The sequence below is a fragment of the Salarias fasciatus genome, chromosome 8, assembly GCF_902148845.1.
Source record: "Salarias fasciatus chromosome 8, fSalaFa1.1, whole genome shotgun sequence".
NCBI lineage: Eukaryota > Metazoa > Chordata > Actinopteri > Blenniiformes > Blenniidae > Salarias > Salarias fasciatus.
The window spans coordinates 9,918,334-9,940,060 of NC_043752.1; the positions used below are offsets into that span (position 1 = coordinate 9,918,334).

General features: G+C 40.8%; 5 protein-coding genes across 5 annotated transcripts; 1 reads left to right on the forward strand and 4 right to left on the reverse strand.

Moving 5' to 3' along the window:
• Nucleotides 1-809: 809 nt before the first annotated feature.
• Nucleotides 810-1,562, forward strand: LOC115393456 (hemoglobin subunit beta-1-like). Its single transcript, XM_030098453.1, has 3 exons — nt 810-948; nt 1,033-1,255; nt 1,387-1,562. The coding sequence occupies exons 1-3, from the start codon at nt 857-859 to the stop codon at nt 1,513-1,515; spliced, it is 444 nt and encodes a 147-aa protein (XP_029954313.1). The 5' UTR covers nt 810-856; the 3' UTR covers nt 1,516-1,562.
• Nucleotides 1,563-3,858: 2,296 nt separating this feature from the next.
• Nucleotides 3,859-4,730, reverse strand: LOC115393459 (hemoglobin subunit beta-like). The gene is made up of 3 exons (XM_030098456.1): nt 4,583-4,730; nt 4,248-4,470; nt 3,859-4,070 (listed from the first exon to the last, which is right to left on the reverse strand). The coding sequence occupies exons 1-3, from the start codon at nt 4,672-4,674 to the stop codon at nt 3,942-3,944; spliced, it is 444 nt and encodes a 147-aa protein (XP_029954316.1). The 5' UTR covers nt 4,675-4,730; the 3' UTR covers nt 3,859-3,941.
• Nucleotides 4,731-7,683: 2,953 nt separating this feature from the next.
• On the reverse strand, nt 7,684-8,724 carry LOC115393458 (hemoglobin subunit beta-like). Its single transcript, XM_030098455.1, has 3 exons — nt 8,516-8,724; nt 8,065-8,287; nt 7,684-7,897 (listed from the first exon to the last, which is right to left on the reverse strand). Exons 1-3 carry the CDS (start codon nt 8,605-8,607, stop codon nt 7,769-7,771), a joined length of 444 nt encoding a protein of 147 aa, XP_029954315.1. The 5' UTR covers nt 8,608-8,724; the 3' UTR covers nt 7,684-7,768.
• Nucleotides 8,725-11,142: 2,418 nt separating this feature from the next.
• On the reverse strand, nt 11,143-12,880 carry LOC115393453 (hemoglobin subunit beta-1-like). The gene is made up of 3 exons (XM_030098449.1): nt 12,699-12,880; nt 12,382-12,604; nt 11,143-12,208 (listed from the first exon to the last, which is right to left on the reverse strand). Exons 1-3 carry the CDS (start codon nt 12,863-12,865, stop codon nt 12,080-12,082), a joined length of 519 nt encoding a protein of 172 aa, XP_029954309.1. The 5' UTR covers nt 12,866-12,880; the 3' UTR covers nt 11,143-12,079.
• Nucleotides 12,881-18,664: 5,784 nt separating this feature from the next.
• Nucleotides 18,665-19,543, reverse strand: LOC115393454 (hemoglobin subunit beta-1-like). The gene is made up of 3 exons (XM_030098451.1): nt 19,383-19,543; nt 19,069-19,291; nt 18,665-18,885 (listed from the first exon to the last, which is right to left on the reverse strand). Exons 1-3 carry the CDS (start codon nt 19,472-19,474, stop codon nt 18,757-18,759), a joined length of 444 nt encoding a protein of 147 aa, XP_029954311.1. The 5' UTR covers nt 19,475-19,543; the 3' UTR covers nt 18,665-18,756.
• Nucleotides 19,544-21,727: the final 2,184 nt, after the last annotated feature.

The following is a 21,727-nucleotide window of genomic DNA, read 5'->3' on the forward strand; positions in this document are numbered from 1 at the left end:
TTCAAAATATTTGAAAATATTTCTCAGTTGGCAAATGGAGAGAAATATGTCATTATTAAATATATTAAAAAACCTTTGACCTTGCCCCAATTAAGTGCGTGCATGAAATGGGATTTGTTCAATGCTTTGTTGGCCATTCATTTAAACACCATATTCCAGAGATTGCATCTCTGAAAATTTCAGCTTTATAATACATGCTTTATGCATGCAACACATTTACACATGTTGAGAAACATTAAGGTCTCACATATTTCACATTCTCTGACCATTTCTTATGCACTTGTCACTGGGTCTATATTAAACATTAACTTCATGCTATTGAGAACAACTGTTTTGTTACACGTTTTTGTGCAGAAGTTCCATAAATATGAATAATTAACAGCATATATTTGTCTTTTTTATATGCAACATGTTGCTTAATCCATTTTTTTTATATATATATATTCATTCAGATTAGCTGCATCTAGGCTGAAAAATTGACAAGGGGACAAAGTAAATTGGAAATTGGAAACTATTTCAAACTGTACAACAATTTTATCATGAAGAGATTTATTTATTTATTTATTTATTTATTTATTTATTTATTTATTTATTTAAAACAAATTATGCTATTTACCAGAATAATTACTGGCTTATTCCTGTGAAATTCATTTGACTAAAACAAACAGAAGAACATTCCAGAAAGCTCTGGAGAAGTTCGAAGATAAGCTCTCTATCTTCATCTGCAGCCTACCACAATAGCCATTCTGTCAGGGCGTGGGGTGGGGGCCCGGGTCCCATAAATACAGCTGGAGTTCAGACTCGACTCTATTCAGTCTTTTCTTTCAAGCCTGAACAGAAACAAACAGAAGCCAACATGGTTGACTGGAGTGACCAGGAGCGCGCCATCATCAGCGACATTTTTGCCAACTTGGACTATGAAGATATCGGTTCCAAGGCTCTGTCCAGGTACTGATCACTCTCACTCACCTGTGTGAGAATCATTCCTCACATCTTCTTCCGTTATATTCATGCATGTCTCTTTCCTCCAAGGTGCCTGGTCGTCTACCCCTGGACTCAGAGGTACTTTGGTGCTTTCGGAAACCTCTACAACGCCAATGCCATCAAGACAAACCCAGCCATCGCTGCCCACGGAGTGAAGATCCTGCACGGTCTGGACCGCGCCGTGAAGAACATGGACAACATCAAGGAGGTTTACTCCGAGCTGAGCGTGCTGCACTCCGAGAAGCTGCACGTGGACCCCGACAACTTCAAGGTATGGCGCCAAATTGTCTTTCAATTCAAATGAAGAGACGCATGATTACTTCCATTCAAAGATTTTTGTTGGAATGACACAACTGGCAGCCAATGATAACGTTGATCTGTCATCTGTCTCTGTTCGTCCAGCTGCTGTCCGACTGTCTGACCATCGTCATCGCTGCCAAGATGGGCAACGACTTCACTGCAGACATCCAGGCCGCTTTCCAGAAGTTCCTGGCTGTGGTGGTGTCTGCTCTGGGAAGGCAGTACCACTAAACCACCAAAATGGACACCAGAAGGAGATCTGATTTCAGATGACCCATGTTGTCTGTTTGAAAAATAAAAGTCTTTTGAAGCAATTTCTAAAGTCGCCGTGCTGATTTGTGCAAACTGGGTCTGGGAAGGCAACGGCAGAGTTCAAACTTTGGTGAGAAATTGACAGTACAGATTTACCATTGTTTACTGTGTGTACAGTAACTTGTTGTCATCTTATCTAAGTACAACACAGAGTCAGCTGATGGTGAAGTAGGCCAAATGTTTGAAGTTCTTTTTCTGTGGGTGGACTCCCCATGCTCAGACTATCTGGCACTGCAGCTGGAAAACAGATAAGAACCTCCCAAAGACACGTTCTTGTTTTGAAAATTGAACCTGAAAGTGAAATGAAGACGGGGGACGCTTGACTGGAATCCATACACCTGGATTTAACACAAAATAAAGACTTAATAGTACAAACAACAACATTTTAAGATCCTTCACAACAAACACTTCCCTGAGTAATTCTTATTAGGCAATACAAAATTATAAATTTAAAAGATAGACTGTCAGTTTATTTTGTTGGATGTTTGGGAGAATTGTGGTTGTCTTGATAAAAGTTGTGTACATGTGACAAAAACAATCTAGACTTTGTGTGCAATTACATATATGGTATCCAGCTATTCATTTCAGGTGAAGATGGGCCTAAGGATTAATTGTGCCATTACAATTTTAAATAAAAAGCTAATTTTATGTTGAGTTACACAAAGAGACAACAGTGCTGTTTTGTGAAAGCTCCAAGAAATAACATTTGCTCTCTCTAATTTTGCCCACTAAAAACATCCCGAGTCAGAATCAAGCATTCTTTTTTTTCTATTTCAAGCAATAATAATATTCCTTTTATAATAGGCTTTCATAGAACAAAATCAATATTAGAAATGTTTTCAAAAGACTGACAAAAAAGACCGACATTTGTTTTCATTCTTTTTTTTCCCCCCCATTCTGCTCTCTAAGCAGTGGGAAGAAAGAACTTGTTCAATCCCACCCCACAGTCCTCGTCAGTCACTTGACAGTGAATTTTCAAAAGCTTCCTGTCATCAACTCATGAGATTCTATTTTAAAATTAATCTCCTTCAGGAGTGTCAGCACAACCTGAGGATGATGCAGCTCCTTACTATACCCAGCAGGTGGCGCTAAAAGGACATTCATGTACTTTTGGGGCTCTAAAAACAAAACTCCTAGAATTAAACCCATCCGGCTGTTTAGTTTCAATTTAATGGTTGTCTTCATTCTGCTTATTAAAATGAGGTCTTAAAATGTAATTCGAATTCCAGTTGATGAAAGATTATCTGACCAAATCACTTCAAAGTAAAATGCAGTTTGCCCAGGCATTTCAAACACTAACTTTTGAGCCCACCCTTTAAAAAAATGTAACTTCAGGCTCTCTGATCGTCTTGGAAGTGATAGCCCAACGTCCAAAGACAGACACAATGAAGAAACTGCAAAAATGGTTCATTCAAAATATGAAAAAAATCAAAACACACTGAGGAGGTGTTGGGAAATTTGAAGTTATCAAAAAAATGAATCTACAATACATATTCACAGGTCGGCTTGTGAGAAACGGCGGTGGCAGCAAATCCCTAAACCCAGGAGCGCCAACAGGATCCGTGCGTCATTACGCAAAGGAGCTGCGCTGAGCGCGATCAGCCACAAGCGCTTTGAGTGTTAATCGAAAAATTTACTGAAATTATTTGTCATCCATGAATAATTGAATATGTAAATAAAATGTTAAAAAGAAAAGTTAGATTTTAACTGCCACACTTAATACTATAAATGGTTGAAAACGATTTTTTTTTAGGAAATCCTCTGCCCATTGGTGAATAAAATAAAGTTACAGTTGAGCCCTGAACAAATGTTTGAACTATTTTGACAGTAATAACTGAGCAGTTTTATTGTTAGATACAATATCTTTGTGCTGTTTGAAGGCGTGAATTAATAGAGGTTTTTTTTTCAAACACGTTTTTTAACATATAGAGTCAGGTGAGTTACAGAAATGAAAAAAAAATGGATGGGGAAAAAATCTTTAGGCCTATGCTTAAAAACTGACAAATACACAGGAAAATAAATTAAAACCATAGGGATGGCTGAAGAAAGTGAAAAAAATGTACTTTAACTCACAACGAGCTATCAACAGGCTGCGCAGGTTATATAATGTTCTAAATTTCTAAGAATCTAATTAATAATTTTTTGACTCAACATTTTTCCCACTTGAGCAATAACAAACAGTTTTAAATGTTCTATCATCTTCCTCAACCTCTAAAGTTTGTCCTACTTGTATAATTAATAAATGCAGAAATCGATTTGCTTTGCTGAGTTTTTATTTTATTTGAGGAGACAGGTCAGATGTGTCTACAGACTTCAGATCTCCCTGTGGTGTGCAGCTTGGTGATCTAGTGGTACTGCTTTCCCAGGGCAGACACCACCACAGCCAGGAACTTCCGGAAAGTGGCCTGGGTCTCGATGGTGAAGTTGCTGCCCAGTTTGGCTCCAATGACGATGGACAGACAGTCTGCCAGCAGCTACAGGGACAGAAATTCATGCATTTCTTACTGCACTAATAACAACTCAATCACAGATCGCAATTATGCGCTCCAGCATAATCGATTTGATCTCAATTAAGACTTGCATCGTTCAAATAAGTTTGAATTGCTGATTAATGAAAACAGAAAGTGCAATAAAATAAGCTGAAGATTCACCGTGAAGTTGTCGGGGTCCACTTTCAGCTTGTCAGAGTGCAGCACACTCAGCTCAGTGTAAGCGTTCTTGATGTTGTCCATGTTCTTCACAGCGCGGTCCAGGCCGTGCAGGATCTTCACTCCGTGGGCTGCGATGTTGGGGTTGGATGTGATGGCCTCGGCGCTGTAGAGCGGTCCAAAGTTGTTGAAATACCTCTGAGTCCAGGGGTAGACGATCAGACACCTTTAAAGGGAGAGAAGGACGAGAAGGTGAGATCTCTCTCTCTCTCTCTTTTTTTTTTTTATTGAAAGTGAATGAATTGGCATCCTGAAGAAAAAGAAACTCCATCATGAACCTGGACAGAGTCTTGGAGCCGATATCTTCATAGTCCAAGGTGGAAAAGAGGCTATTGATGATGCTGCGCTCCTTGTCGCTCCACTCAACCATGCTGGCTTCTGTTTGGATTCACTCCTCAGGCTTGAAAAGAAAAGTTGACGGGAGCATCAGCTCCTCTTCAGGCTTTTTATGCACGCCCGACATTCTCCGCCCTAAAGGAAAGGGACAATGATAGGCTGCAGATGAAAGGTTTCAGATAGGAAATGTCCAGAAGTTTCTGAAAGTTTTTAAACTGATGAAGCATAAAGCAAATTAATTTAAAAGGGGTGATTTTAAAAACAACTCATGAACCCCGTCCCTCCAATCAACAATCCGTCCATCATCAAAAGTTAAAGCTCCCACTCTCCATTCAAAAGTTCACAGTTGGAGTAAAATGTAGTACTATGTGGTATTGTGTATTTTAGCCAACCTTTAAAGTGTGTTTAAATCCGAAATATGCAAGAAAAATATCCATCATGATTTCAAGTTTATTGCAAATGTTAATTGGTTTTATAATGTGCCCTGCCAACTCACAAGACTTAATCTAATCTCAACAAACACATTGAGGTAAGATCCTCTACTTGTATGATATTGCTTTGTTATAAGCTCATTAATTTGGCCAAGGGAAGTCTGCAAAGATGTTGTCAGTATTGGTTGGCCTGATATTAATGAGACTGAGTTACATGTATAGTCACATAAATTCTGTGCCAAAGTCAGTATTTTGTTTTATGAAACTAGAACAAATTGCTTCCATTGAAATTGAACCAAGTCATGTCGGCTTGTTGGCATAAGGAGGATAAATAGTGCTTCAATTAGACATTGAGACTGGAAAACAGGGCATGAGTAAGGGTTCCTATATGATCTATTAGCTTAAGTGATCTGAATGTAAATGTTTTGCCATGATAAGCATTAAGCCCCTTTACAGACACACCCACTTCACTGTAATCCCTTGCAGTTTTTTTAAGAAACACACACAGTCTTTTATGTAATGTTGTCTCTTCTATTTTATTATTCCTGCATATTGAGGTCTGTAAACAGGATCACTGTTGGATGAATTGGGGCTGACTGGAATTCTGTGGAGTTAGTGATCCCAATGCCACATGGTGCTTCAGTCATTGCATTGCAGTATGGTGGCCAAATGAAGCCTCAAAAACCAAATTCTTTATTTTCTGAACCTACCAGTTTCTAATTTGGTTCTCAGATCTGAAGGATGACAATGAAGTGTGTTTCAAACCATAATTGAACAGACTGCATCATATTGGTTTGAGAACATAGTGGTCCTCATTCAGCCATCACTACACTGCAGTAATTTCCCTGAATAAGATTAGCTTTTTTTTTTCTTATATAAAAACAAGCAAACCTGTCACATAGAGCTAACCTGCATGTCAAATTATTCTTCAGAATCCCAGCTCTATGAGTTTACTAAATAACATCTCAGTCATGGCTCACCTAATAGGTTGCCAGATATTGATGGTCTGTCTTTAATACTAAAGAATCCTTCCTGAGATTTAATTGATTTAACTATGTATTCAGGAATATTTATCAAACATTAAAGAATCAAATTGCCTTATCTGCTATTGGCAGTTGCAGCCTTGAGGAAACATCTTGAAATGACGAAGCATGAGAGCGAGGCTCAGCAAAGAAAGTCACGTGCTGATTGATGAAGAGGATTTCTTCTCCAGCAGACTGCAGAGGCCGCTTGAGCTTGATCTTGAATGTGCCAGACACCATGGAGCTCAGTCATGAAGACCTATCTCAAGCTGAACACCCTTCTGCCTGCCTCTGCTGCACATGATGTGACAGTATTTTTTTTTTTTTTTTTATCTCTGCTGGTGCTCAGCCTCTATACGGAGCAATTTATCTTTCAGTCTTGTTCACTAGAAGCTCAATGTCAACAGGATGAAAGCCGAAGGACCGAACCTGCATCCTGGACCAATGTGATGGATTTCAATCAAGAGTCAAAGAAGTTCTTAAGAAAGAAAATCACATGAATCTTCTTATAACTCAGGGGGCTTGAAAACGATTTCTGATTTTTGTACTGACTGGTAAGTTATTCAGGGACTAACATTTGCCCATATTCAGCTGGGATCTGCAGTTCTTCACAGGATGGATCTTCCAATTTCTCACAATTATTCCGCAAATGATTTTATCCAAAAAGATTTCATCAGGCTAAGCTTTTTGCAATATTGATTAACTTCTGTCTTTCTTTTCTTCGGAGACATTTTATAAAATGTTGTTATAGCTGAAGAAGTTAATTGATTGCAAATATTTTTTTATTCCCTGTACCACTTCTATTTCTGTGCCGTTTAATTTTTTAAATATTCATTAAATCATAAAAAAATCTATCGTGAACAGAATAAGAACAGAGACTTACACATAATTTTCTCATTAAATGTGATTTTTCTGGAATTAGAATTCGATAAAATTTCTCTGTTGCCACAAAGTAAAAAACAAAGTCAAGTTATAGTGACAAAACTGACAACTTCAGGCTCTCTAAGCTTCTTTGTGATAACTAAACAGGGTTATTGTTCTAATAAAAAGTCAAATGCATCAATAAAAATATGAGAAAATAAAAAACACTGCAGGAGCTGCTTGAAAATGATAAATAATTAAAAAAAAAAAAGATTCTTTAATACATTTTTATGTGCTGGTTTGGGAGAAACGACTGCGGTAAGAAAACCCTAAATCCAGGAGCGACAACAAGATCCACGCGTAATTACGCAAAGAAGCTGCGCGTAACGCGCAATCCGCAGTCTTGGAGGTCCGTCAAATAATTTAATGTTTGTCATCCAGGATGAAATAGAAATGAAAATGAAATATTTAACGAATTAGCAATATTCTAACTGCCATCATTAACATTATAAATGGCTGAATCTTTAGGAAATCCAATGTCCGCAGTGGTTATAGAGCCCTGAAGGAATCTCTGAACTATTTATACAGTAACAGCTCAGCTGATCAACTTCATCCTTTATCAAATAATGCTTTTGATTCTTTTGGCATGGCGGCATGACTGTAGTAAATGTGTTGTGTTTCATTATGAGGGTGTAAATGAATACCAACAATAAAAAGAGTTCATTTTGCTTTGCTGAGATTTTATTTCTTTTGAGGAGACAGGTCAGATGTGTCTTCAGACTTCAGATCTCCTTCTGGTGTCCAGGCTGGTGGTTTACTGGTACTGCCTTCGCAGGGCAGACACCACCACAGCCAGGAACTTCTGGAAAGTAGCCTGGATCTCGATGGTGAAGTTGCTGCCCATCTTGGCTCCGATGACCATGGTCACGCAGTCGGACAACAGCTGCAGGACCATAAAAAGACATTATATGCATGTCTTACAGCAAATAACAACAAAATCACAGATCACAATGAGATCAGGAGAGCATCGCAAAGGAATTTGCCTGAATTTTGCATCATGCTTAGGAATTCTAATGAAAAAAGAAAATGTGCAAAAAGCTGAAGATTCACCGTGAAGTTGTCTGGATCCACGTGCAGCTTCTCGGAGTGCAGCACACTGAGCTCAGCGTAAGCTTGCTTGATGTTGTTCATGTTCTTCACAGCGCGGTCCAGGCCGTGCAGGATCTTCACTCCATGGGTTGCGATGTTGGGGTTGGATTTGATGGCCTCAGCATTGCTGATGTTTCCAAAGGAGGAGAAATACCTCTGAGTCCAGGGGTAGACGATCAGGCACCTGTAGAGGCAGAGAAGGACGAGAAGTCGAGATAATAATAATAATAATAATAATAATAATAATAATAATAATAATAATAATAATAATAATAATAATAATAATAAAAATAATAATAATAATAATAATAATAATAATAATAATTATTATTATTATTATTATTATTATTATTACTATTTTTAAGCCAAAGTGGATGAAGCATCCTGAAGGAAAAGGAACCCCTTCATGTACCTGGACAGAGCCTTGGAGCCGACATCCTCATAGTCCAAGGTGGAAAAGAGGTTGGTGATGATGCTGCGCTCCTTGTTGCTCCACTCAACCATGTTGGCTTTTCTTTTGTATTTTCTGTTCAGACTTTAAATGAAGGAATGAACAGCGCACCAGCACCACTGCAGTCTTTTTAAACATGTCCACCACGCCCCGCCCTAAAGGACAGGGAGGCTGATAGGCTGGAGATGAGCAGGTTCAGATAGAAACAGACCCGGCTCTGGAGGAAATGAGCTGTGGGGGGCCCAGTAAGTTTCCCTGTATTTTTCAAAACACGACAGGAGTTTGGTCTTTAATTAAAAATAGAATAAAGTAATCACTCAGTGACTTGCAAATATACTCAGCTTAACTTAGATCATACATTTCAGAAATTTCAGAAACAATAAATCTCCAGCATTGGATTCTAATCAAAGTGCTTGCAAAAACCAAAACAAACAAACAAAAAAATCTTAAGTGCACAAACTTGAAGTTCTCAGTACTGCTGAAGAGAAATGAAAATGTTTCTAGAAATATATCTGACATCATAACATTTCCACTCTTTTTTGCACAAACCTTAAATGTAATGAAAAAAAGAAAGATGAAAAATTGACAAAACAAAACATTGAAATCAAGTGTGTGTTTTGTGCCTCTTTGAGGTGAAAGTGCATCAAACTATGGAAGCCCATTTCTGCCACTTGAAAAAGAAAAACACGCACCTGGTATGTCATTATTATGAGATAGTAAGTCATAATTATGAGATACTAAGTCGAAATTATGAGATAACATCTGCGCATGCGCCCCATCACAGCCGCTTCCTGTATGAAGATTGTAGATTGCGATCTGAGTATTGAGTGTCTGAATCTGAGTACTGAGGTCTGAGTACTATTGAGATCTGAGTACTAAAAGAGAAAAATCTAAGCTACTGAGGGGCTGCTCCCGGAAACATCTAGTGAACACGTCATTCGTGGTTTTTCAAAAGAAGCCAAAGTCCATTTATGTTCAGAACGTATTTATTTTACACGTAATTATATTATCCATACCTTGTGTGTAAAACCAGAAACAAACAGCTCAAAGTGAGGCCACGAAACAGCAGTCAAAGAGTGCGGTTCTCTCGGTAAGCCGTGTACCTGACAGGTAATAATCAGCGCTTCTTTAAAAGTCATGCGTGACTCATTGTCTGTGTGCGCCACCTACTGTGGAGACCAGGTACAACACGCTCTAATAAAGATGTGTCGTGTCGGGTTGTGAACTGCCGACGGCAATCTGTTGATCGTGACCACAGGTTTCCAGATGCAGTTGAAGTTGCAACCTCAGCCATATTATGGTTTTATCCTTTCCAACTCAGAGCTGCTTCTTGCTTACAATCCATTCCAGGGTGTGTTTGCTACTATAATACCAAGCACTCAGCAAGCACATCAAGTATTTCATTTATTTCAGTCATAAATCTCAATGTACAGACAATCTACTTCTGTGTAACAGCTCCCTGGCAGCTCACGGCGCCAAAGATCTTCGTGTGGGAGGCGGCTGCACTGGAGCGCATGCGCAGATTGTATCTCATAATTATGACTTAGTATCTCATAATTTCGACTTAGTATCTCATAATTATGACATACCGTGTGGTGTTTTTCTTTTCAAGTGGCGGAAATGGGCTTCCATACATATCAAACCCTGGACACGAGTCGAGTGAATAGGATAGGAGAGCTGCTGCTGCTGCTGCTGCTGCTGCTGCTGCTGCTGCCGTGCGGCCGGTGTCGGAGGGGGGAGATGAAACGCGCTGGTTGCGGCAGCGCCTGGCAGCACTTCCCTCACTGACACTGGAATTAACGTAGGTTTAGCAGCATCATTATAAACAGACACTGGGGGTGGTTGCAACTTTATTTAAAATAGCGGGGCGGCCCGATGGCTGGATGGGCGGGCCCGGCCCGCCAGGCCCGGAAATGCCCAGACGTTTCTGGAAGATTTTACAGTGATGCCACTCTGAGTGAATTCATTTAGAGCAGGTGATTTTGAAAACACCTCATGCATTTTCCCCCTTCTGATTAATAAAATTTCAATAGGGGCAATTAGTGCTTCCAATTTACACAAATATTCAGAGCACAAAACAAAGCATGAGCAACTGATCTATATGTTCTCTTACTTCCAACGACCTGAATGGTTTTCATGTGATAAGCATTAAGCATAACCCCTTCACAGACACACCCGCTTCACTCTAATCTCCTGCAGTTTTGTGAAAACCGACGCCTTCTTTAAATGTATATCTTCTATTTTGTTATGCCTGCATATATTGGGTCCTTAAGTATTCCTTTAAGGTCCAGCTCCCTGAAATCAACTTACAGAAGTGGAAGAGGAAAACAAATCGATTATCCACAAATTGAATATATACAATATTCACTACAGTAGCTGATAATCCGCTGAAAAAGGCACAACTGAGATGATGTCAAACTCTCCATCGCGCGTTTCCTCCGTGCGCTCTGCGCAGCGCTGTTAGAGCGCATGCTCACGTCGCGCTCGGATGAACCCCCGCGATAATTGTGACTCAAAGTTATTCATCCAGAAAGGTTTTCTTTGACCAGAAATATTTCCCCAAAGATAACAAGATGAAGTAGAAGAGGTGTAGGGAAAACGTTTCAGCTTTTATTTACATTTGAGAGAAAAACATTCAGCCTTTGAAAACCCCAACAGTCTCTGGGAAAAGCCAACATTCTAAAATTCCAAATAATAAAAGCAATTCTAAAGCATGTCTACTCCAGTTGCTTTTTAATCAACTCAACACATGAAAAAAGTCTCAGCGCAAGGAAGCCAAAATACACTGCGGTACGAAGTGAGAGAGGTGAGAAAGAATCAGCACCAAGGCCAGCGAATCTGGGCTCTGCTGGTGGAAACATCACAAGACAGTCAGTCCAATGGACACTGAACACTGCTGGGTTCAACTGATGCAGACCAGAGGGACGACACTTCTCCAGGCCACGACTCACAAAACCCTGCTTGGTCTTTTTAAGTCCTCATCTGGACAAAGAAGACTTCTGGTCTTCTGTTTTATGGTCACTTAAAACCAAAACAGAATTGTTTGACCACTGTTATTTATATTGTAACTGTAAAACATAGCTAAGCTGTTTCACTGTGTCAGTAAAATCCTGAACCCAGGAGCGCCATTAAGGTCCACGCGTAAATGCAGAAGCTGCGCGTATAATGCAATCAGCCACACACGCTTTGAGTGTTGGTAAAATGATTTGCAGAAATTGTTTGTGAGCCTCGGCGGATTCAATGTATAAATCAAACATTTATTAAATTAGCATTATTTTAACTGCCATTTTTAACATTTGATGATTTAAATCCTGGTTAAATAAAGGACATGATGGTGACAAATCATTTTTTAAATTTAACATTTTTTCCGGTTTCACAAAACAAAGTAACAATCTTTTAACTTCTAAAATTTGTCCCAACATGTATAATAAATGCAGATGTCAGTTTGCTTTGGTGAGCTTTTATTTCTTTTGTCTGGTCAGATGTGTCTACAGACTTCAGATCTCCTGTGTCCAGGTGGGTGATTTAGTAGTAGTATGTTCCCAGAGCGGACAGCACCTCAGCCATGAACTTCTTGAAAGCGGCCTGGGTCTCTATGGTGAAGCCGCTGCCCATCTCGGTCGCGAAGACGAATGACAGACTGTCGGAAAACAGCTGGAGGAACAGAAACACACGTTACACGCATCCCAAAAATAATAACACAACAGATCATGATGAGATCAGCAGCGTAACGCAAATGGATTTGTCTGAATTTAAGCTTGCATCATTCTAATTATTATGAATTCCATATGAATTAAAAAAAAAAGTGCAATAAAATGAGGCTTCACCGTGAAATAGGTGGAATCCGCTCTCTGTTTGTCGGAGTTCAGCGCACTCAGCTCGGAGGAAGCTGCCCTCACGTTGCCGACGTTCTTGACAGCGCGACTCAGATCCTGCAGGATCTTCGCTCCGTGCGCTGCAACCTTGGGGTTGGATGCGATGGCCTCGTTGCTGCTGAGGTCTCCAAAGCTAGTGAAATAACTCCGAATGGAGGCGTTGACGATCAGGCACCTAAAGGGGGCATTTTTTTATTTTTATTTTTTTTTATCTTAAATTAATAAAAGTGCATGAAGCATCCAGTAGAAAAAGAAAACCCGTCATGTACCTGGACAGGGCCTTGGCACCGATGTCTTCATTGTCCAAGTTGGAAAAGAGGTTGGTGATCACGCTGCGCTCCTTGTCGCTCCAGTCAACCATGTTGGCTTCAGTTTGTGTTTCCTCTTCAAGCTTGAAAAGAACGTTTTTCACCACAGAGTATTTAAACATGTCCATCGCATCCCGCCCTAAAGGAGGGGGGGAGACTGATAGGCTGGAGATGAACAGAACAAGATAAACCGAGGTGTTGTTCCGAAGATCTTGGACGGTTTTCCAGTGATGTAACAGTAAAACTTTGAAAACATCTAATTTGTTCTTCTTTAAATAACACCCCCCCCCCCCCCCCCCATCATCTTCATCCAGTTTCAAGCTGTGGGAAACAGCTTGAATTGTGAAATATATTTTATTCTTGCTAATATTCACTCTTTCACGACTTCCATCCAGAGTGAACTACAGGATAATATCTCCATTTCAGATTTTAAAGGTTTGTTTTAGTTTAAGATATTTCTGTTTAGAGGGCGTGTAAATAATAAAAGTTAAAGCTCCCGCTGTCCATTCAAAAGTTCACAGTTTGGGTAAAATTTACAATGTGGTATTGTGGATGCCATTTTAAAAGGATTTTAAATAAACCTAAATATACAATAAAATACCTATCATTATTCCAAGTACTGCAAATGTTTATAAATTTGGTGTGTTGTCTCAACTTAAAAAGTCTAATCTCAAAAAACACATTGAGGTAAGGTGACTGAAAATGAACCATGTCATTATTCTTGGCTGGTACAAAGTGCTTCAACTAACATTTGGACGGAACAACAGGGCATGAACACGGCTATGTTTTCAACGACTTCAATGAAAATGTTTTCATGTGATAAGCAAAAAGTATTGGCCCTTCACAGACACACCCGCTTCACTCTAATCTCTATAAACCAACGCCCTCTTTTATTTTGTCTTGTTGTCTCTTCTATTTTATTATTCCTTAAACAGCATCACTGTTGGATGAATTGGGACTGACTGATGCTGGGGCAAGAGGGGGCAGTGACCCCTTAACATTCTGCTCCCTGAAATCAAAGTTACAGAAGTGGAGGGGAAAGATTACAGATTACCCACAAACTGAAGACACTTATACAGTAGCTGAGAAATCAGCTGGAAAAGATGCAAATGAGATGATAATCTTCATCTGTCCTGCATTCTTCTCCTCCATGTGCTCACAAGGCACTCAGCAGAGATTATCCTCTGGAAGAAGTCAGAAAATCATCCCATGATAGAGGAGGAGGATGAGAGATTGGAATTCAGATTGTAGATAAACAATTAAGGTGTGAATCGTTGACAATAACATCGACTCATATAGTCCCATCTGGTCCTGTTTTAATTTCACTTTTGAGCAAGTCAATAGACTTTATGACCTCACCGAACTGAGAGTTCTTACTTCCAGACGGAGCAGATGTTGCCTTTCAGGTCCGTGGGCGACCTCACAATGTAATCTATTGTTTGGTGAAAGTCCACAGTCTGACCTGTGACCTGTTCAAGCATCCGATAGCCATTGTCAGATCAGGACTCCATTCCTCAGTCTGTAATACAATCTGATGTAATTCCTTCACCCAGTCTCCATTCAACCCTCAGTAATCTTTTACCAAAGCCAACAGCTGGGGAGCCTCCTTACTGGCTGCAGTATTGCTCACTTTTCGAGAGACCAGGGCAATCCCGAGGGCAAATAGGAGATGTTGTGCTATCATGAATATGAAGATATAAACATCTTGTACATCTTCCAGTTAAAGCACATGACTTTCCATTTGTTACAAGCGTTCATCAGAAAAGTCCTTTTCGGAAATGTTGGCTCTCCCAAACCAGCATTCCTTGGTGTAAAAATCTTGTCAATTGCTTTGAGAGACCGGTTAATCAGTTCCACACTTTTTCAGTTCAAGGATTCACATTGATGGACAGCAGTTTCAAAAGTGAACACAAAAATGGCCGGAGTCAGACAGACAACTGTTAGCAGAGCAGAACAGAGAGAGATAAGGGAGAGGAGGGAGGAAACACCCGTCTGCGATGACAGTCAGAAGAAGAGATTCCGAAGTCATGAACATGAACCATTGTGTCTCTTCTACTCTACGAACTCCCTCCCTCCTGTAGTCACACTGTCACTCTCTCTCTCTCTCTCTCTCTCTCTCTCCCCCTCTCTCTTTCTCTCTCCCTCTCTCATGTCCAAGATTTATGATCTGAAGCCTCATACCCCGCCTCATGCCCCGACTCATCTGCAGTGAGTGAAGCAATGCTGAGCTGATTCACAAAAAGCTCGGTTGGAGGCTGCCATGTTTTTGGAGCCAGAGATTTAAAAAAGGAGGTTCATTCGCGGGCTGGGGGGGCACGCACGTGTCCGGTCACGTACTGGTGGGGGGTGGTGCGTGTGTCCGGTCACGGGCCCAGGGGGTGCGTGCATGCGTTGGAATCCAGTCGCGGGCTGGATTGGACGGTTCGGCGGGCCGGATTTGCCCCGTGGGCCACCAGTTGATGATCACTGCCTTAGAGCCACCTTAAAGGTGCATTAAGGAGTTTGCACATTTTATGCGAAACAGCGCCCCCTGCAGGCCTTGGGCGTAATGCAGCTTAGTGAAAAACTCGTGCCTGTGGCTTGCGTGCACGGAAGAGAGGAACTCCTTCCTCGCTCGTTTAGTAGCACTCGAGTAAGATTTAAGTTTCTTTTATCTGGTGGAGTCTGTGCTGGAGTTGTGGCAGTGCTCGAAGCCAGTCTTTTCTTACTTTCTGGACGATCCTGCTCAGTTGTTGCTCACCAAGCATCTGGAGGAGTAATGGCGGATCAAAACTAAACTTAACTCAACCAGGCCAGCCGGAGAGTGCATTACGCCATTCCTTTCAAATTCTCCCCAAATAAATTCTGGTGCCGGACCGACACTGCAACTTTCAAGTGACAATTTAGCGCTGTTAGAGGTACTTGTAATGAATATGTCAGGGCACATTGTACACATCATTAAAAATGTGTAACATATTTATGGTGGAAAATAAGTATTTTTAAAGTTGAAAAACTCCTTAATGCACCTTTAAAGTGATACTTCAACATTTTGGCAAATTGGTCCATTTAGCGCAATTCCTTAGTCATTTCGAACAGCATACTTACTTTTTTTTGTGAGGGTGAGCTGTTGTTTATTCAGAGGTGAGTCGGGGAAGGTTTTCGGGACGGACACCATGGAGGTGAACAGTATTTTTGTTCCCCCTCGTCAAACTCATCAAATACACAATAGACACGTTATAATCCGCACATTCACTACGCTGTGAAATATTAATGCAAAATTACCAGATTGAGTTGTTTATGTGAAGATTGCTAAGATGGAACTACTTACTAAACATGGTGTCTGGGCGTAGTGATTTCAAAAGAAAAAGTAGTTCCCAGTATTTGCTTCAGTGTCGTAACGCTACAATATTATTTGTTGGTGTTCCACAGCGCAGTGAATGTGCGGATTATAACGTTTCCACCAAAGTGTTTTGGGGTTGTTGGATTTTGTATTTGATGAGTTTGACGAGGGGGAACAAAAATACCATCCACTTCCATTGTGTCTGTCCCGAAAACCTTCCCCGACTCGCCTCTGAATAAACAACAGCTCGCCCTCACAAAAAAAGTAAGTATGCTGTTCGAAATGACTAAGGAATTACGCTAAATGGGCCAATTTGCCAAAATGTTGAAGTATCGCTTTAACAAAGCTGACACCAGGTCATGGCTCCCAACATTTTCATGCTGGGTTAATATTGCTGCCACGTATGTCATCATCTCTTGTAGTTGGGTGGACTGTACATTGATATTCAGAATGGACTGCCTGGCAGGCTCCACACAGCTGCAAAGTAGCCATTCGTGCCTCCCAGTAGCCAAACATATAAGAGGAGTCAGTGAGGAAACGGGGCAATGGTTCACTGTCAGAGAGGCTGCGCAGCACAGGAACCATGTCCAAGCTGGCCAGAAGGGGGCCACCAGCAACAGCGTGTGGCTCTACTGAAGATTTCTCTGAGGTGTCCATAAGATCAGAGACAGCGGTGAAGATGCTTTGGCACAGTACGGTAAAGGAGGGTAAGGTCAGTGCAATAAGCTGAGAGAAAAGGGGCTGACCTTGCAGACACAGCAGACGCAAGAATATAGACACCATAAATTCATGCCGGGGCTATGTTCAGGAGAGGAAACGGCTGCATGGCGGCTCCCTCTTCCTCCTGTCCTAGCTGGAGAAACAACAGCAAGCGAACATCCACCATGTGGGTAACGGCCACAGCGGGCCGAACGAGCCAGGGAAATAACAGCTAACGTGCTACATCCGACATGCCAGGTCAGGGGTGCATGGGTGGAACCTCCACTGCTGCAGCAAAGCTAACAAGCTAGTACCGGTAAGCCCCGGTTCTGGGGCGATTTTAGGGGGAGGAGAGCAAGGCCGCTGTCCACCCAGCACTCAATCAAAGAGAAGAGATCAGCAACCTTATCATCCGCCAGAAGGTTAAAACTGTATCCCCCCACCAGAGCGGACACCACAGTGGCGCCAACCCACCTCAGACAAAGGTGAAAAACCGGGTAACTGCCGTTGCAGTCTTTGGAGGGCGAACTTCAATACTCTGACCAACATGGTTGCAAGGCTACCAGCGACGCAATATGATGCCATATAGACTAGTGCCGTAATCTTCAAGCTGTACTCAGCTGTCTGCAAACTGCACGCGATGTCACAGGTGATGGTTAGAAATGATGGGTCAGCTCAATCCTCCGTGCAGCATATTTATTTTTGCTACAAAACTGCAAGACAGGAAAATATTAATTAATAGGAGTGCACTGGTCTGTGATCTGTAACACTGCTTTATTACACTGACTTAGGATTTTTTCTGCCATCTGCTACTGATGCGTAAGGCACCGAGCGCCCCCTGCTGGCCAAACCTATACTTCGCTATGTTAGGGTTGAATACACACGAACAGGGTTTTATCAATAGAAAAGCGACCTTAGATATAAAATAAAATGGGTGGCAACTATTTTCATGTACCAAACTATATCATGGTGCCACATAAATTCAATGCTAAATTACTTTCAGATGGACCACCTGGTCTTATTTCTGGACCATGAAATGTAATGCTGCAGAAACACAACCGATCCGTTTTATTGGTTTTTCATTTTGAATTGGAGTCTATGGACAGGACCGATAGTTTTTGACACTTCCAGGTATGTTTTATTTTTGGAGCCATATGTAGCTAATCTATGTTTTATACGTCAACGATTACAATATAGACTGTGACACCCTGAAATTTGTAATGAAATGTTGAATTTTGCACTGACATAATTTGAGTAGGAGCATCTTTGATCTAAATTTTTGTATAGTTTTTATGTGGACATAGTTCCAGATTTCACCATTAGGGGGCTCAACCCTTCCATGAGACCCTTTCTTCAGAGTGCAGAAGCATGAAAAAACTTGCTCATCTCACTCCTCTTTTTCTCCTGTTATCACAGGTTTCTAAATTCCATACAACACAAATGAGTTCAAAAACAGCTTTCATAGTTTGCTACTGGTTAGATAATAATATAATCCAAAACTACAGCTAACTAACTCCAAAACTATACAGTCAGATGACTGTCGTAGTTTTGGAGTCAGAATGTATATTTTGTCCACTGTGATGTCTGTGTTTTGGTTGTAGTATTATGAATCTTTGTTAGTGAATGAAATATGAGAATGTGGTGATAAACACAACCGTACATGATTTAAATAAGGAAAGATATGAAAGTTTGAATAAAGAAAGAGCATACATTTCCTGTTTAGAAGGTATATTAACAGAAAATATGTACAATAAAAAGACTAGATACATAAAAGAAGAAACAAATGGATTGGGAACAGCATATTTGTCCTACTTAAACAATAGCAAAGTAACAGTTTTTAGTGTTTCATCATTTTCCACAACCTCTAAACTAGTTTACCCTACCTGCATGAATAATAATTGCAGAAATCAGTTTGCTTTAGTGGGATTTTATTTCTTTTGAGGAGACAGGTCAGATGTGTCTTCAGACTTCAGATCTCCTTCTGGAGTCCAGGCTGGTGGTTTAGTGGTACTGCCTTCGCAGGGCAGACACCACCACAGCCAGGAACTTCTGGAAAGTGGCCTGGGTCTCGATGTTGAAGGAGTTGCCCATCTTGGCTGCGATGACGATGGTCAGACAGTCGGACAGCAGCTGCAGGAACATAAAAAGACATTTACACGCATCTCTAACAGCACAAATAACAACAAAATCATAGATCACAATGAGATTAGAAGAGCATCGTAAATGGATTTATCTGAATTTAGGTGAACAAATTCTAATAATTTTGCATTTCTGATGAATGAAGAGAGAAACTGCAATAAGATCAAAGTTCACCGTGAAGTTGTCGGGGTCCACGTGCAGCTTGTCAGAGTGCAGCACACTCAGCTCAGTGTAAGCTTGCTTGATGTTGTCCATGTTCTTCACAGCGCGGTCCAGGCCGTGCAGGATCTTCACTCCATGGGTTGCGATGTTGGGGTTGGATTTGATGGCCTCGGGGCTGCTGATATTTCCAAACTTGGCGAAATACCCCTGAGTCCAGGGGTACACAATCAGACACCTGTAGAGGGAGAGAAAGTTGAGAAGGTGAGATCAGCTCTTCTTTTAAAGTGGATGAAGCATCGTGAAGGAAAAGGAACCCCATCCTGTACCTGGACAGAGCCTTGGAGCCGACATCCTCATAGTCCAAGGTGGAAAAGAGGCTGGTGATGATGCTGCGCTCCTTGTCGCTCCACTCAACCATGTTGGCTTCAGTTTGTATTTCCTGTTCAGAGTTCAAAGACTGAATAGTGCATCAGTGTCACTGCAGTCTATTTAAAGATGTCCATCATCCCCCACCCAAAAGGGAAATGAGGCTGATTGGCTGGAGATCAGCAACTTCAGATAAACCAATCAGTTTTACAGAAGTTGGAAGGTCTGGAGGGTTTTGATATCAGTCATATCAATTTAATATCTGTACAGACGTACAGCGATGAAGCATCGAGCATATTAATTTAAAAAAGGTGACTTTTCCCCCTTCTAATCAACAATCCATCCATCATCTTCTTCATCCAGTTTCAAGTTTTGGGAAACATTCAGACGTGTGATAAAGCTTTTACTCTTGCTGATTTATGGACAACTTCCATTTAGAGTAAACTGCAGTGTAATATCTCCATTTCAGGTTTTACAGGTTTGTTTTAGCTTCAGATATTTCTGTTTACAGGGCACATAGATAATAAAAGTTAAATCTCCCCCACTGTCCATTCAAAAGTTCACAGTTTGGGAAAAATGCATTATGTAGTATTGTGAATGCCATGTTAAAAGTGTTTAAAACATATAAATACACAATAAAATAGCTATCATGATTTCAAGCATTGCAAATGTTAATAAATATATGCTGTCTCTTTACAGGGCATATAAATACGAGTTCATAAAAGGTTCAACACTTTGAGGTAAGATGCTCTACTTGCATGATATTGCTTTATGTGTCTTAGATTCATTAATTTGGCCAGAGATGAGTCACTACTAGTTTACTGATATCAAAATAAGACCGAGCCAGCAACGTGAAGTCACATAAATTCTGTGCCAGAGTCAGTATAGTGTTTTATGTTATATGAAACTAGAACAAATTACTTCCATTGAAAATGAATAATGTCATGTAGGCTTGTTGGTGAGGAGGGTAAATTGTGCTTCAAGTAGACTAACATTTACACTGGAAAATGGGGCACGAGCAAGGCTTCCTAAGTTTTCTTATTAAGCGGCCGAAATGAAAATGTTTCGGTAAGATAAGCATTCAGCCGCTTTACAGACACACCCACTTCACTCTAATCCCTCGCAGTTCTGCAGAAAACCTACACAGTCTTTTCTACAATTTTGTCTCTTCTATTTCATTATGCCTGCATATTGGGGTCTGTAAACAAGATCACTGTTGAATGAATTGGGGACGACTGGAATCCTGTGAGTGTTGTGGAGTCAGTGAACCTAATGCCACACGATGCTTCATAATAGTCACTTTATTGCAATAGTGGTGGCCAAATGAAGTCTCAAAAACCAAAGTCTTCATTTTCTGACCCTACCAGCTGTGGCTTCTAATTTTGTTTAAAAATAAAGTCTGAAACACAGAAATGAAGTGTGTTTTCAAACATTTGTTGAGCAGACAGGAAGTCATCCATCGCAGTGGTTCCCAACCCTTATCCTGGAGAACCCCTATCCAGCATGCTTTAACTCACTCCCTGCTTCAACACACCTGAATCGAATCATTCTGTCCACACCAAGCACCTCAAAGCCCAGTAATGAGCCTGGCAATACAACCAGGTGTGCTGAAGCAGGAGGAGAGCTAAAACATATCGTGGTTCATGAGTCCTCAATCGGCCATCACTACTATACAGTGTAAGTATAAGATGAGCTGCTTTTTATAAAAATAAAAAACAAAAATAAAACAAAACAAAACTCTGACATATTTCCAAGCTGCACGTCAAATTCATCTTCAGATTCCCAGCTCTGAGTGTACCAAATGACATGCCAGTCATGGCTCACCTAATCGCCTGTCAGATTTGCAAGCTATTTGTGTATTGATGGTTATCTTGCTTGTGCCACAGACACCATGCAGCTCAGCCAAAAGGAAGATCTCTCTCAATCTGAACACTCCCCTCTGCCTGTCTCAGCTGAATATCAACAACTCTTTATCTGTGCTGGTGCTCAGCCTCTATCTTCCAGTGTCTTGTTCATGAGAAGTTCCTTGGATGAGAGCTGGAGGACTGAACCTGCAGCCTGGACCAATGTGATGGTTTCCAATCAAGAGTCAAACTCTGAAAAAAAAAAGAAAATTACAAGAATCTCCTGATTACTCAGAGGGTTGAAACAAAAGATTTCTGAATTATTTGACCATCACATTTCCTGACGGTGACTGCAGGGACTAACCTTCAGTCATATTCAGCTGGGATCTGCTCCAGTGCTTCACTGGTTGTACAGAACTGTCACAAGCAGAGGATGGATCCAAAAAAACAGATGATTCGAG